The following is a 14484-nucleotide window of genomic DNA, read 5'->3' on the forward strand; positions in this document are numbered from 1 at the left end:
ACGAAAAAAGAAAGAAAGGGGGAATCACTTGGAGGGTCGAAGGGAGCCACAACTCCCCTCCCTGACAGGAAAAATTCCTTCCAAAGGCAAGCTATAGGGGTGGTCTAAAATGGCTACCACGAAGACGAAGAGCAGGCCGGGAAACTAAGACTGTGCTGGAGCAGAGAAGCAGCAAGTGGAGTGTGAACCAGGCAAAATGCAGGGGCTTTAAGGTACCCCAGTATTAAAAAATAAAGGACTATTTTGGAGGAAAGTGTATGGAAGTGGCAACTAGAGAAAGTGAGAAGGAAATTGGATCTTATAAAAATGTATTGAATTATTGTAATGGATTAATTTGGAGGAGAAAATTCAAAGGAAAATACTTGAACACAAAAAAGGCTTGGAAATTAAATTGGACAACTATTGGATTTTTGGCACTCAAGGGGCATAATTAAATGCTGGAATTGAATGTGTTGAAAAGAAAAGAAGTAATAGCTAATAACTGAAATTAGCGAACTTAATAAGAGTACTATATTTAACAAAAAAAATAAAAGTAAAGGAAGGACTGGATTGTGGAAAAGAACCAAGAGCACCACCTGATGGTGCAGGGAACATTTCAGTGACTCTTTGAAAAGTGCTTGGTCTTTCTAAGAAATTGGACTTTGGAATTTAAAAGAAAGTAAAAGAAACTCCATTATAATAACATAAAAACTCTGGAAAGTAACTTTAGAATATTACAAAGGGGAAGATATTTGAAAACATTGTTATAGAACCACCCAGCGATTGTGGGAAACAGCTAGGAAAGGGCCAACTAGAAGACCTGGAAACAAAGACCTCAGGACATTGATTGTTGAAAATAAATTTAAAAGACACTAGCTGAAATAATATACTGGACTTTGGGATTGAATACATTTATTAAGGAAGAGGAAAGAAAAGAAAAAAAGGAGCAGGCATAATGGAGGAATTATTTGTTGAAATAAGATTGGACTTGCAAGATAGAAAGGAAATGATGAAAATTAAACTTGAAATGTGCAACAATGAATTACAGAAATTAGAAATGGTGACTCAGCTTGTAGAGGAACAAAAAAAAACAGAGGGGGAGGGGTTTAATAAAGAAGACACCAGCTTTGAAGAACAAAGGGAACAACAAAAGGGAGAATGGTTCAGAAAATTAAAAAAAAGGAGAGGGAAAAAGCAGAAAAGGGAAGTACAAAAGAAAAATCGAAAAAGGGAGAGATTTAATAATTAGAATGAGAAATGGAGGGGAATAAGAATCGGGGAAAGGGGAATTAAGAGAAAGGACCAGAAAATAAAGAGAAACAGGAAGCAAACAAGGATGAAAAGGAATTACATTGCTAGGAGAGTGAGAGATAATGGGTGAAAAAAAAAAGGATAGGGAAGGAGATTCCGCAAGGTAATATGTTGTGATATATAAGTATTGAAAATAGATAAGAATGTAACTGATATGGTTTTTTCTTTAGCCCTCTTTTTTCTCTTCTTTTTATTAAAGGATTATCGCTACATTAGACATGGAACTTAATGAAATAAATATGGAAATGGGAATTTATAATAAGAATATTATATATTTATTGATGATTAGTGATGTATGAGAAAAAGAAAAAAAGAAATGATGAAATGAGAATCATTATGGAAAGATTAATATCAGTTGCTATAATTGATTGATTAGATTAATATTCTTGTAATGTATAGATGATTTATAAGGTGATTGAGAAAATGTAATGCAGAATCTGACAAAAATATATGTATGTGTGATATATAGTAAATATGGAGATTGGTATTAAGGTAGAATGAAGATAGTTAGTTCGAATTATTAACCAAAGGGTATTAACCCAGGGGTGGGGTTGAAGATAGAATAAGGACTGATAAAATTGCAAATGTGACAGAAAAAGGTAAAATGGGAAATGAACATAGAAATGAGATAAGAATTTTAGATAACATTGTAAAATAAGATATGAGAATATCCTAAGAAAAATGAAACAAGCTATAACATGAATTGGAATTGGATAAGTTTAATACTTAATATTTATAAGGATAATGTGATATGAAATTGGATAAATAAAATGAATAGGTAACTATGGTCATGTTTGCATTGAGATGTGAAACCTGGAACCACACTGCTTGCCAAATGAGAATTTTTTGTTTAAAAAAATAAAAATTGGAGAGGAAATTGAATAATGAAATTACTAGGTATGTTTAAATGATATGGTGGTTGGCATTAGAAGAGAGTATTGAAAGGTTGAAAATAAGCAATGAAGGTTGAAAAGTTGAAAACAAGCAATGACTTAATGTGAATATGTGTATTTAGAGACATGATTGGTATTATTAACTTTGGTTATACTAAAATGTATGATATATTGATGCCACACTGTTTGTGTATTTTTGTGTAGGTGTAGATTGAAATAAAAAAACTTGTTTAAAAAAAGAAAAATAAAAAACTTCCAAAACTTACAGGGGAACATGTTGATCTTGTCATGCTAGTATATATTAAATTAACTATATCCATTGATTTTCTTTTGACTTTTTTGTATGTTATATGCTTGAATATATATGGTATATTCTTTTGCCTAACACAAAATGATAACACTTTAGTTGACTATCTGCTTCTGAGTACCTCAGTTTTATTCTCATCTTTGGTCAAGTTCTTGATTTGTCCTGTGGCTCCCCATATTGTCCTTAGTTTATAAATATATCCTGTTAATTTTCTTAATGTTCCTGCCTCCCTGCAGTCTTCTAATGAAGCAAAAGAAATTTGTCTACCATTTCAAGAACATGAGATGGGCTAAAGGCCGTCATGAAACATACCTTTGTTATGTAGTAAAACAGCGGAATAGTGCCACATCCTGCTCCCTGGATTTTGGATATCTGCGTAATAAGGTAAAGGTTTAGCTCACATTGAGTCTTTTCTAGTAGGGGCTTTCAACAGTGAAAGCAAGGGGAAAAACTACCTTAGACAGCTTGTGGTCAGGTAGCTCTAGGTTCCTGCATGTTTTATTACAGTACATCATTTTACTTATTCAAATACTGGTCTTCCTGTGAACCAGTGAAAGGGCTGTGCATAGAGAATAGCAATGCTTCACAAAGCACAACTGGAGTGAGTTCTTGAAATGCTAAAGCAGCTGTTCAAGGCAGCTATTGTATATATCTGTGTGCATGCATAGACCACACATCTGGGGCCACCAGCAAAGTCTAATGACATAGATGGGTGAAGAGAGCTTTGAAAAACCTTTGGTGGGTGCAATTATCATGCATTGAGGAGTATTAACATGCTTCATGAAGGGTTTATTCTGAATGCTTTGGAGAGCATTAGTATTTATATTTTAAATTATTTTATTATTCCATGGTTTTGCTAATCCATCACTTCCAGATTAGATAAATTGCAATATAATATTGATGATATAGTTGTGATTTTTGCATAAAAAATCCTACCATCCTTCAGCTATTTTTGGAACATTGGAAAGAATGATTGTCCAAAAGATAGAGGAAGGAACTAGAGGGATAGCCTATTTGAGAAATCAGATAGGTTCCTAGCCTACCTAGCTGACAACTTTGTTGTCCAAAAGGTAGAGGAGAGAACTAAAAGAATAGCCATTCTGGACAATTCTTACCAACAGAAAAGAATTGATAGAGGGAGTTGAAACCGCAGGAACCTTGGGTAAGAGTCACCATGTCATACTAGAATTCAACATAACACAAACACACGCAATAGAACAGTGATCACCACCCAGTGGGCTGCAGCCCACTGGTGGTCGATAAGAAAATTTTGGTGGTCCTCAGAGAAATGTCCCCCCAAAGCAATTAATCCAGGCTGCGCAAAAAACAAGGCTGTGCCGCCCACATAGCCCACCCACCCACTGGCCCCCACCCAGGGGTGGGGTTCAAATTTTTTAACAACCAGTTCTGTGGGCATGGCTTAGTTGGTGGGCATGGCTTGGTGGTCATGTGACTGGCTGGGCGTGATCAACTCAACATCACTCACATCGAGGCATGCATCTCCTTGCCTGGCCTCTCATGACTGTGGGGATGCTGCAACAGTCAAGTGTGAAAAACAGTCATAAGTCACTTTTTTCAGTGCCATTGTAACTTTGAATGGTCACTCCACACAAGCAAAGTTCCAGCAAAGGAGATTTAAAAAACCCCAGAGAAGTTCCAGAGACGGGAAGTCTAGTCCTGCCAAGAAAGTAATAAGAGTTAAAGGAGAGGCAGTTTCTGTAAGCAACCCCAGAATGTTTCCTTCCTGCCTTCCTTACAGGATTAGGCCAGTAATTTCTTCTAACAACTGGTTCTCCAAACTGCTTAGAATGTTAACAATCGGTTCTAGTGAATAGGTGCAAACCTGTAGAATCCCACCCCTGCCCCCACCCTTCAGCTGAGTGCAAATCTGTAAAAAGCAGCGCAGCCCTTGCCAGCCAGAACGAGGTAATGAGGCTGTTGCAGCAAGAAGGGGCTAGCAGCACAGGTGTGCTGAAGCTGCTATGGAGATTGCTGGCAGGTGCAGGAGTGCCGTGCTATTTGCATTTATGCAGCGCTCCCGCACCTTTCAACTCACCTCACCTGGCCTGGGCTGTTCCTTGATGGCAGCGGGCTATAGGGATGGCCCGTGGCAGGAAAAGTCCTGGCTGATGGTGGTTGGAGGGGGTGGAGTAGGCAAGTCTGCACTCACCATCCAGTTCAGAGTTCTGGAATGGGGCAGCATCATTGTCATCAGTTTTCTCATCCCACTCAGTAATCTGCTCTGTTAAGGGTGGGGCACAGCACAATGGCCAGGTGCTTGGAACCCTTCCTCTTCCTCCAACCTGGGCTCACTGCTGGGGGGTGGGGGCCTCCTCAGGAGATGCCTTGCCCCATGGGGAGAGCCACACGCATGCTCCAGGGAAAGGCTTCGAGGCCTAGAGGGAGGAACCCTTCTCTGCTTGGAAGTGGCAGGAGAAACCTGGCACTTAGACTCTGGAAGTCCTCTTGTGTGGAGGCCAAAGGGGGTGGGTGTTATTAGGAGCCCATCTTCCTTGGAGCTCTTTTAGTCCAGGCATCTGACCTTCGCTGCCAGCTTGTTGCAGGACCGACAGGAACTCTGGCTTGGCTTGAGCTGAGCGCCTTGGAAGCCCCATAGTTTGCCTCATTGCTGTTTGTGCAAGTGAAAGCTCGATCTTTTCTGGGCTTGATCCCCCCCATCCGCTCTCACTGGGGCAAAAGAGCAGAGATCAGGGAAGGCACAGGCACAGGGGGGTGTCAAGCCCATGAAAGCTTGAGCTCTCTGCTGCACAAACAGTGATGAGGCACACTATGGGGCTTCCAAGGCACTCAGCTCAACCCAAGCTGGAGTTCCCATCCGCAACAAGCCGGCAGCAAAGGTTGGATGCTGAGACCAAAAGAGTACCAAGGAAGATGGACTCCTAATAACTCCCCCTTCAGCCTGCACACAAGAGGACTTCCCAAGGCTAAGCTCCAGGTTTCTCCTGCCACTTCCAAGCAGCGAAGGGTCCCTCCCTCCAGGCCTCAAAGTCTCTCCCCAGAGTGTGCGATTGCTGGGCTCTCCCCCACAGGGCAAGGGCATCTCCTGAAGAGGCCCCCAACCCACCAGCAATGAGCCCAGGTCAGAGGAAGAGGAAGGGGCTCTGGGTGCTTGGCCATTGCGCTGTGCAGGGCAGAGCCCCAAGAGGGATGAGAAAACTCACAACAATGATGCTGCCCCATTCCAGACCTCTGAATTGGATGGTGAGTGCAGACTTGCCCACTTCGCCCCCTCCCACCACCACCAACCAGTACTTTTCCTTCCCCAGGCCATCCCTACAGCCTGCAGCCATTGAGGAAGAGCCCAGGCCGGGAAAGGCAAGCTGGAGGGTGTGGAAGTGCCGTGAAAATGCAAGTAGCACGGCACTCCTGCACCTTCCAGCCATCTCCATTGCCACTTCAGCCCGTCTGTGCCACCAGCCCCCTCTTGCTGCAACAGCACCATTACCTTGTCCTAGCCAGTGAGGGTTGCACTGCTTTTTGCATGTTGCACCACCCACAAATTTGCACATTAAAGGTTCCAGCCCCTATGGCGGAAATTTCCAAACCCCCCCCCCATGGGCTGGTCCCATATTCCAGAGCTGCAGTAGTCACAAGACTGGCCCTTTGGTCATCCCAGAACAGCTCATCCATGGCAGACTGGTGCATAGGCCAGTCCTGTGACTACTGCAGCTCTGGAATATGGACCGACTTTCCCACCAACGTCAGCAAGCCACTGTCAGTCAAAATTCATATTAGTGTCCCATGGGAATTGAAATTATGAGTTTGTTGGTCCCTAAGGTCCAAAAGATTGGCGATTCCTGCAATAGAACATAATGATACCAGAGTCCTAGACTTTAAAAGAACTCATTTTAACAAGCTCAGAAAAAACTTAAGACAGATTCCTTGAATGAAAATCCTTAAGGGGAAAACAACTCAAGAAGATTGGGAAACTGACTTCCGGCTGTATTTCTGGTACCATTGGAAGTGAGGACTGTGAGCTCCATGGCCCCGCTTCGAGCTCACCCCCTCAGAGGGCTCCAATTGAAACCATAGCCACCCTGGAAGGGTGGTGAAGTAAAGCAGGACTGCCTGGCATCTCTCCTCCCTGACTTGGAACACCCCCTCATCTGAAGACAAGATGCAGCAGCAACCCAAATGGCTGCCATGAAGCTGGGGACAGTCTGAACACCTAAGACAGTACAGGAGCGAAGAGACGTGGAATGATGTGCAAACTGGGTGAGATAATACTTTTTGCTAAAATCTGGCCCCAAGAAATCTGAGGGGGATATATCTTTAGAACTACTTGTCATAGCAATGTACAAGCACTTTGAAAAAATACTGGAGAATTTAAGAAAAGGAATTTTGTTTAAAAAAAGAAAATTAAACTCTCAAAGCAAAAAGATATAGTATGGAGAAGGCGTATTAAATGCTGGAATTATGGTCCCAAACTTCTTTTTTAATTAATACAGTTTATTTACTGGTTTTACAATTTATAATTGAAAATAATCAAATTGGACTTGTCAACAATAAAACAGAAAGGCTGAAACAGATTGAAGCAGAGAGCACCATCTGCTGATGGAAGGAGAATTATACAACTTGTGAATAACTATTTCAAGGATTGAAAATATCTACAGAATTACATGTATCTACTCTCAGACCACTGGAGACTTGAATCTCCAACAAGCAAAGTAATAACTAGCAGTAAGCACAGGTTTGTTAAAAAGAGATCATGCCAAACCAATCTTATTTCATTCTTTAACATAGTGACTAAATTAGTAGACCAGTGAAATACTGTGGACATGATATACTTAGACTTCAGCAAGGCATTCAAGAAAATAAACCACAATCTACTTCTTGGTAAGCTAGAAAAAAATGGGATAGATAGCATCACCACTAGATGGACTTGCAACTGGCTGACAAACTGTACTCAATGAGTAGTCCTTAATGGGTCTAAGTCTACATGGAGGGAAGTAGGCAGTGGGGTGCCACAAGGTTCTGCCAAAGGCCCAGTCCTCTTCAATATCTTCATAAATGACTTAGATGAGGGAATAGAAGGGGAACTTAACAAATTTGCAGATGCTACTAAGCTGTCAGGATTAACTAACACCCTAGAAGATAGGCTCAAGATCCAGATGAATATTGACAAACTTGAACATTGAATCCTATTTAACAAAATGAAATTCAATATAGAGAAAAGTAAACTCCTACATTTAAGCAAGAAAAACCAAAAGTACACATATAGACTGGGTGAAACCAGGCTCAATAGCAGTAATTGTGAGAGGGATCTTGGAGTCTTAGTGGACAACCAGCTAAATATGAGCCAGCAGTGTGCAGCAGCCACCAAAGAAGCTAATGCAATCCTAAGTTGTATTAACAGAGGGATACAATCAAGATCAAGTGAAGTACTAATACCACTCTATAAAGCCTTAGTAAGATCACACCTAGAGTACTGCATCCAGTTTTGGTCACCACATTATAAAAAAGATGTTGAGACTCTAGAAAAAGTACAGAGAAGAGCAACCAGGATGATTAGGGGCCTGGAGGCTAAAACAAATGAAGAACAGTTACAGGAACTGAGCCTGGCTAGTCTAATGAAGAGAAGGACCAGGGGAGACATGCTAGCAGTGTTCCAATATTTGAGGGGCTGCCACAGAGAGAAAGGGGTCAAGCTATTTTCTAAAGCACCTGTAGGCCAGACAAGGAATAATGGATGGAAACTGAACAAGGAGAGATTTAACCTGGAAATAAGGAGAAACTTTCTAACAGAGAGAACAATCAACCAATGGAACAGCTTGCCCTTGGAAATTGTGGGAGCATCATCACTTGAGACTTTCAAGATGAGATTGGACTGCCATTTGTCTGCAATGGTGTAGTGTCTCCCGCTTGGGCAGGGGGGGTTGGACTAAATGATCTACAAGGTTCCTTCCAACTCTGATTATCTGTTATCTATTATTTGTTCTCTTAAACAAAAACTTTACCTAAGAGAACCCTGAATATTATTGAATATATAAAAGTGACTAGAGGAGGTGTGGATAACCCCCTGATATATTTAAATTGATTAGACTGATTATTGATGAGACATTAAAACGGTGACCTGAAACCTTTGTTTTTGAATCAATAATTTTTGGATAATTGACTAAAAAGGAGATTATTAAACAAAGATGTAATGCAAAGTGAAAATGAGTGGAGATTCAACAGAATGGAGCTAATGTTTCAAAGTATTAAAAACCTTATACAGGAACAATACAAGGAGATGGTGGAAATATTTGATCGTATAGACCGAAAACTGAAAATATTATGTAAGGGACAATGAGTAAAGTCCAGGACAACGAGGAAAAAATAAAGCCAGCAGAAGAAATGGAGAGGAAAGCAGAGTTGAGAAATCAGCAAAAAGAAGACAACAAGGAGATATTAAAAGGAACAATGATTTGGGAATTAATACAGGATGAAAATACTTTAAAGGATCCAAAGTGGAAGTGGGAGGAACAGGAAGATATTGTGGAGGGGGGAGATAAGGGTTCGCACAGACAGTCTTAAAACTAGACAGTGGGAAAGGGTAGAGAGGAGAAAAGGTTAGATTGTATAGGCAGAATATAGACTCAGAAGTAGAACTAGAAGTAGATGGAGGTAAAGACTTAAGGGAAGAATATGGGAGGCAAGCCCCCCCAAAAGAGAAGATGGATAAGTGGGGGAAAAGGGTAAAAAATCTTGAATGAATATATTTCAATAATGTGTATTAATATGAGAAGTATATAGGCTGCATAATTATTTTGTACATAATTTAATAGACATTAGGATGAATATTTTAATATAAATAAATGTCAAGAATGAAATAGGGGAATTATGGGAAAATTATGAATAAGAACTCAGCATTAATTGGAAATTTAGAGCTTGAATGTTGGTATTATTAAACATGTATAAAATATGATTAGCAGTGAAATGATAAAACTAAACAATGGATGATTAGAAAATGAAAGAATATATTTTAATGTAAACATATGTATTAACAATAGAACAACACAGATTGGAGGCTTGGAAAAAACATGAATGAATGTATGTTAAATGTTTAAATGATTGTGATTGGTATTAGAAGTGTATACTGAGACATTGAAAAAGGAAAGAATGAAGGAGGAAACTTCAACATAAATAGATGTGAAGAGCTCAATAAGGGAAATACAAATAATAGAACAGGCAAAAGATGGGAAACAGAAAGGACACATCTTTGTATATTATAGCATAATGGGGGGAAAGTTAAAATAGAGACAGAAATAAGAGGGGAATAATAGTATATATATTTTAGTAGATTAAGATATATAGTATGAAAGAATAAGAGGAAAGTTTAGTAATGGAAGGGTGGTTGTAAGGATATGTGTAATTAATATGAAACAATGAATGTGAAATGTAACAACTATGAGTAATAATATTATGTTCATTTGTATTGAAATGTATGATACCCAGCTATCACACCATTCATACATTGATATGTATAAACAATAAAAATAAAAACTTGGGGAAAAAAGCTTGGGAAACTCTGAAAAATATTATCATAAAAGTCCAGTCCAGCACAATACCGATGAAAAACACAAACAAGAAATCCAAGAAGAAACCAGCATGCCTGCACAAAGATCTCTCTGACAAATTGAAGGACAAAAAGGACAAGTACAAAAAGTGGAAAGAAGGACACATAACTAAGGCAGAATATCAGCAGATAGCCAGAATTTGCAAAGACAATGTCAGGAAAGTAAAGACTCAGAATGAACAAAGACTTGCAACGAAAGTTAAAGATAACAAAAAAAAAAAGTTTCTTCCAACATATAAATAACAAGAAAAAAATCAAGGAAACAGTTGGTCCACTAAAGAGAGAAGATGCAAAGAAATAACAGGCAGCAGAGAGAAAACAGAGTTGCTTAACTCATTCTTTGCATCGATTTTCACACAAAAGAAACAATAGTCCAACTTACCAAAAAGTGCAGAAAAGAGCAACCAGGATGATTAGGGGACTGGAGACTAAAACATAGAAAGAGTGGTTGCAGGAATTGAGCATAGCTAGTCTAGTAAAGAAAAGGACCAGGTGAGACATGATAGCAGTGTTCTGATATTTGAGGGGCTTCCACAAAGAGGAAGGGATCAAGCTATTTCCAAGGCACCTGAAGGCCAGACAAGGAATAATAGTTGGAAACTGATCAAGGAGAGATTCAATCTAGAAATAAGGATACGTTTTCAGACATTGAGAACCATCAACCAATGGAACAGCTTGCCTTTGGAAGTTGTGGAAGCCTCATCACTGAAGACTTTCAAGAAGAGATTGGACCACCATTTGTCAGAAATGGTATAGGGTATCCTGCTTGGGTGGTGGGGTGGACCAGATGACCTACAAGAGTGGCTGCCAACCGGTGGGATAAAATTTTGGTGGTCCGCAGAGAAATGTCACCCCCAGAGCACCCCCCGCCAAAGCAATTTAATCCAGGCTGTGTGGGAACACAAGGCTGCACTGCCCATATGGCCCGCGGGAACCCTCCCTTCCCACTCACTCCTTATCTGGCAAACTTGCCTACTAAGTTGCTATTTTTTTCCCCCCAACCATTAGCTTCTGCTGTGCCGGGAGATTTAGATTAGCTAGAAAGCAGGAAACCATTGGATTTCTTGCTTTTTAGCTAATCTTTAGATCTTCGGCTCTGCTTTTAAGGAAAGCCAAACCTCCCTTAGGACTGAAGGTTCTATTATTCAGTTGCAGACTCAGATAGCTGATGGAAGAAACAAAGATCTCTAAATGAATCTGTGATTCTGTGAGCAACTCAATCTGCCTGCCTGCTTTGCCTGATTTTGGGTAAAAGTTGCTCTTTTTTAAATAAAAAATTAATATTTATATGCATGGTGTGTTGTGAGTTAATTTTGTGAGTTTGCTTGCAAGCAAATTTTATGTGACAGACTCTGGTAGCCAATGGCAGAAAGATAGATCTCTGAATATGTGATTCTGTGAGCAATTCAATCTGCCTGCCTGCTTTGCCTGATTTTGAATAAAAATTGCTCTTTTGTTATAAAAAATTCAATATTTACATAAATATTTATAATATTTACATACAAGCCATGCCCAGCCAGTCACATGACCACCAAACCACACCCACAAATTAGGCCATGCCCAAGAATCGGTTGTTAAGAAATTTGAATCCCACCTCTGCCTCTGTGTGCTTGTGTGTGTGTGTGTGTGTGTCTGTGTGTGTGTGTGTGAGAGAGAGAGAGAGAGAGGTTAGATTAGATCTCTCTCTCTCTCTCCCACCAACATCAGCAAGCCACCGTCAGTCAAAATTCATATTAGTGGTCCCCGGGATTTAAAATTATGAATTTGGTGATCCCTGAGGTCCAAAAGATTGGTGACTCCCAACCTACGAGATACCTTCCAACTCTCTTAATCTGTTAATTTGATTATTTCCTGGACCAACATTGCCCAGACTTTGGCAAAAAAGTGAAGTTGCTTCTAGAGACATTCTGCTTTCCACTCCGAAGTTTCCAGGTGACATTTCATTTGTGTAATGGGTTTCCATTAACCAATTAAAATGTTTTCCTTAATTCACCTTGGGAAGAAAGATTTCATTGCAGTCTTCTCATGAATTCCTTTAAGATATTTGAAGAGTGCTATCCCACATTCCCTCTTTTTTCAAAAGAGATAGATTTTAATATATTTCAATAGCAAAGACAGCCTAAAATGGTGGACAGCAAAAAATTGAAGTTCTGTTTCATAGAACTTGGTGGCAGATGCCTAGATTGTAGAAGCAAATAATGGTGGTGAAAGAAAGAAATTTTGATTTCAATATAGTTCCTTCTAAAAACATAAGATCTTGCAGTGGATGTTTTGATATCTTTTCAGGTTCTGCCTATTCTATCGCTTTGGGCAAGGTGCTTAGAGTACAATGTACATTACATTGATTGTGGCTTGTGATTGTCCAGTGTTTTTGATCCACCAAATTTTCTATGGCCTTAGCTTGATCCATCCTGATATTTTCTATTATCTAGACAGCAGTAACACAGACTTATATACCACTTCACAATGCTTTACAGCCCTCTCTAAGTGGTTTACAAACTCAGCATATTGCCCCCAACTATATAGGTCCTCCTTTTACCAACCTCAGAAGTATGGAAGGCTGAGTCAACCTTGAGCCTGATGAGATTCAAACTGCCAAATTGCAGGAAGCCAGCAGTCAGCAGAAGTAGCCTGCAGTATATTCTAACCACTGCGTCACCACGGCTCATTCCTCCTCTTTTTTTATTAGTCCAATATGTTGGCCCCTCTGCTAAGATCTGAAAAACAGTTGTTTTCTACCCTAAATTTCAAATTTTCATACCTAAATGAATTAGCAAGTGATATAACTAAAACCCATAGCAAATGCCTGACCTTCAGTTTTGTTAAAAAATCTCCATTCTTGTTTCTTAATACAATGCCATAATAAATACAAAGTGCTCAACAGTCCCACTAAGCAATAACTGCAGAACAATATGGCTCTTATTAAGAGTTTAGGATAGCAGCAAATAAATATGAGTTACAAAATGAAGAAATGTCATTTTAAGCTCCATCAACATAAGTATATCTATGTTGTATAAGTAATTTCTAAATCAGAAGAAATTGTTCTATTTTATTCTGCTTGGTTCAGATTTCATCTTGAATATTATATCCTATTCTAGTATTGCATTTCAAAGATTCAGGGAAATTAAAACATGATTGGTAAAGAGCAACAAGGATGACTTTTAAGAAAAATGATGGAGTTGGATAGGTTAGTCTTGAAAAAAAAATCAGATGTGGGAGTAGTACACATTAGTCAAATATTTTAAAGAATATCATATTGAAGATCAGTACCTCTTTTCTCCAATGAGCAGCTCTGAGCATCCAGCAGCGGGAGGTGCTTAGACTTAGATTGGATAGGCTGGACTTGATTGATAGGACGCTCCTCCTCCTCCATGTACTCCTCCTTAGCATCCCCAGTTTTAGCTCAGCCTTCATGAGGTAGTCAGGTTGGTTGCTTCCTTGGCCAGACTAGGACAAATTAAACAGGTTTGAATTGACAATTCTAAATTATTAGTCTATTACAATTCAAAATTGTTTGGCATTTCTAAATCATAAATCTAATAGAATTCAAAAGTGTCTTTCTAATAACATTATTCCAACGGCAAATTGGCAATACTGCCATCGGAATACACATCGGCTCCCCAGGGAGCCCTCAGCTGCTTCAGCAGCTATTAGAAACCACATCATCTTGACATCGTAAATCACTTGTCATCACGAAACCCTGCTATGCCGCTTGGAGAGATGAACAGCCAGTATAAATGATCGAAGCTTTTTTCCTGCTTCCCCGATCAGAACGCCTAAAGGAGGGAGCTTTAGAGCTTAAATTCTCCTTAGATCACCTTGCTTTTTTCTAGTTAGCTTCGCATCGGCTTACAATAAGAGTGATGGTTGCTGCTATATTTTGGCACCTAAAGTAACTGTCGGCGCCATTTTGTTTAAAATAATTCCATTGCATTATCTGTTGAGAGGCCATTTCCCCTCACAAGGCTCTCTCAGTGAGGGTCCAGGGGACATTTACGCCAATTGCTGACTTCTTTCTGAGGTTGAATATCGGGTTTCTTTTTAAGTTGGCAGCACTCACAGAAAATAGCAGCACAGTAACAGCAAGCACCAATGCCTGGGTCCACCTGTACAGGAAGCTGTTGAGGAAGAGTGACTGCAGGATCATTCAATTGTAATACAGGCCCTGAAAGGTGTTCTCAATTTGGCTTCACAATTTGATTCCAATATTCAGTCATCTAATTATAAGTCTGGTAACAGCACAATAATTTTATATTTAGTTGCTGTGCAAAGATATAATGAAAATATTATTTATAATAACTATAGTTGTTTATAATATATATTATTTTATTATTATTATTTACAAAAAAGGGAAACAAACATCAAGAGGGTTCCCTGCCTCTGATTAGAGCAGGCCCCTGGACTAGCCAACAGTC

The 14484-nt window shown here is 39.5% G+C and overlaps 1 protein-coding gene across 2 annotated transcripts in view; it reads left to right on the forward strand.

The window, feature by feature from the left end:
* Nucleotides 1–14484, forward strand: part of AICDA (activation induced cytidine deaminase) — a 58865-nt gene that overhangs the window by 24433 nt on the left and 19948 nt on the right. For both annotated transcript variants that reach the window (XM_087926057.1, XM_026713248.2), the window contains exon 2: nucleotides 2727–2874. In XM_087926057.1, coding sequence (XP_087782183.1) covers nucleotides 2734–2874 — 141 coding nt within the window. In that variant the 5' untranslated portion in view covers nucleotides 2727–2733. The remainder of the gene's footprint in view (nucleotides 1–2726; nucleotides 2875–14484) is intronic.

Source organism: Pseudonaja textilis, chromosome 2 (assembly GCF_049901715.1).
Source record: "Pseudonaja textilis isolate UNSWEBS1 chromosome 2, rPseTex1.2, whole genome shotgun sequence".
In the NCBI taxonomy this organism is placed as follows: domain Eukaryota; kingdom Metazoa; phylum Chordata; class Lepidosauria; order Squamata; family Elapidae; genus Pseudonaja; species Pseudonaja textilis.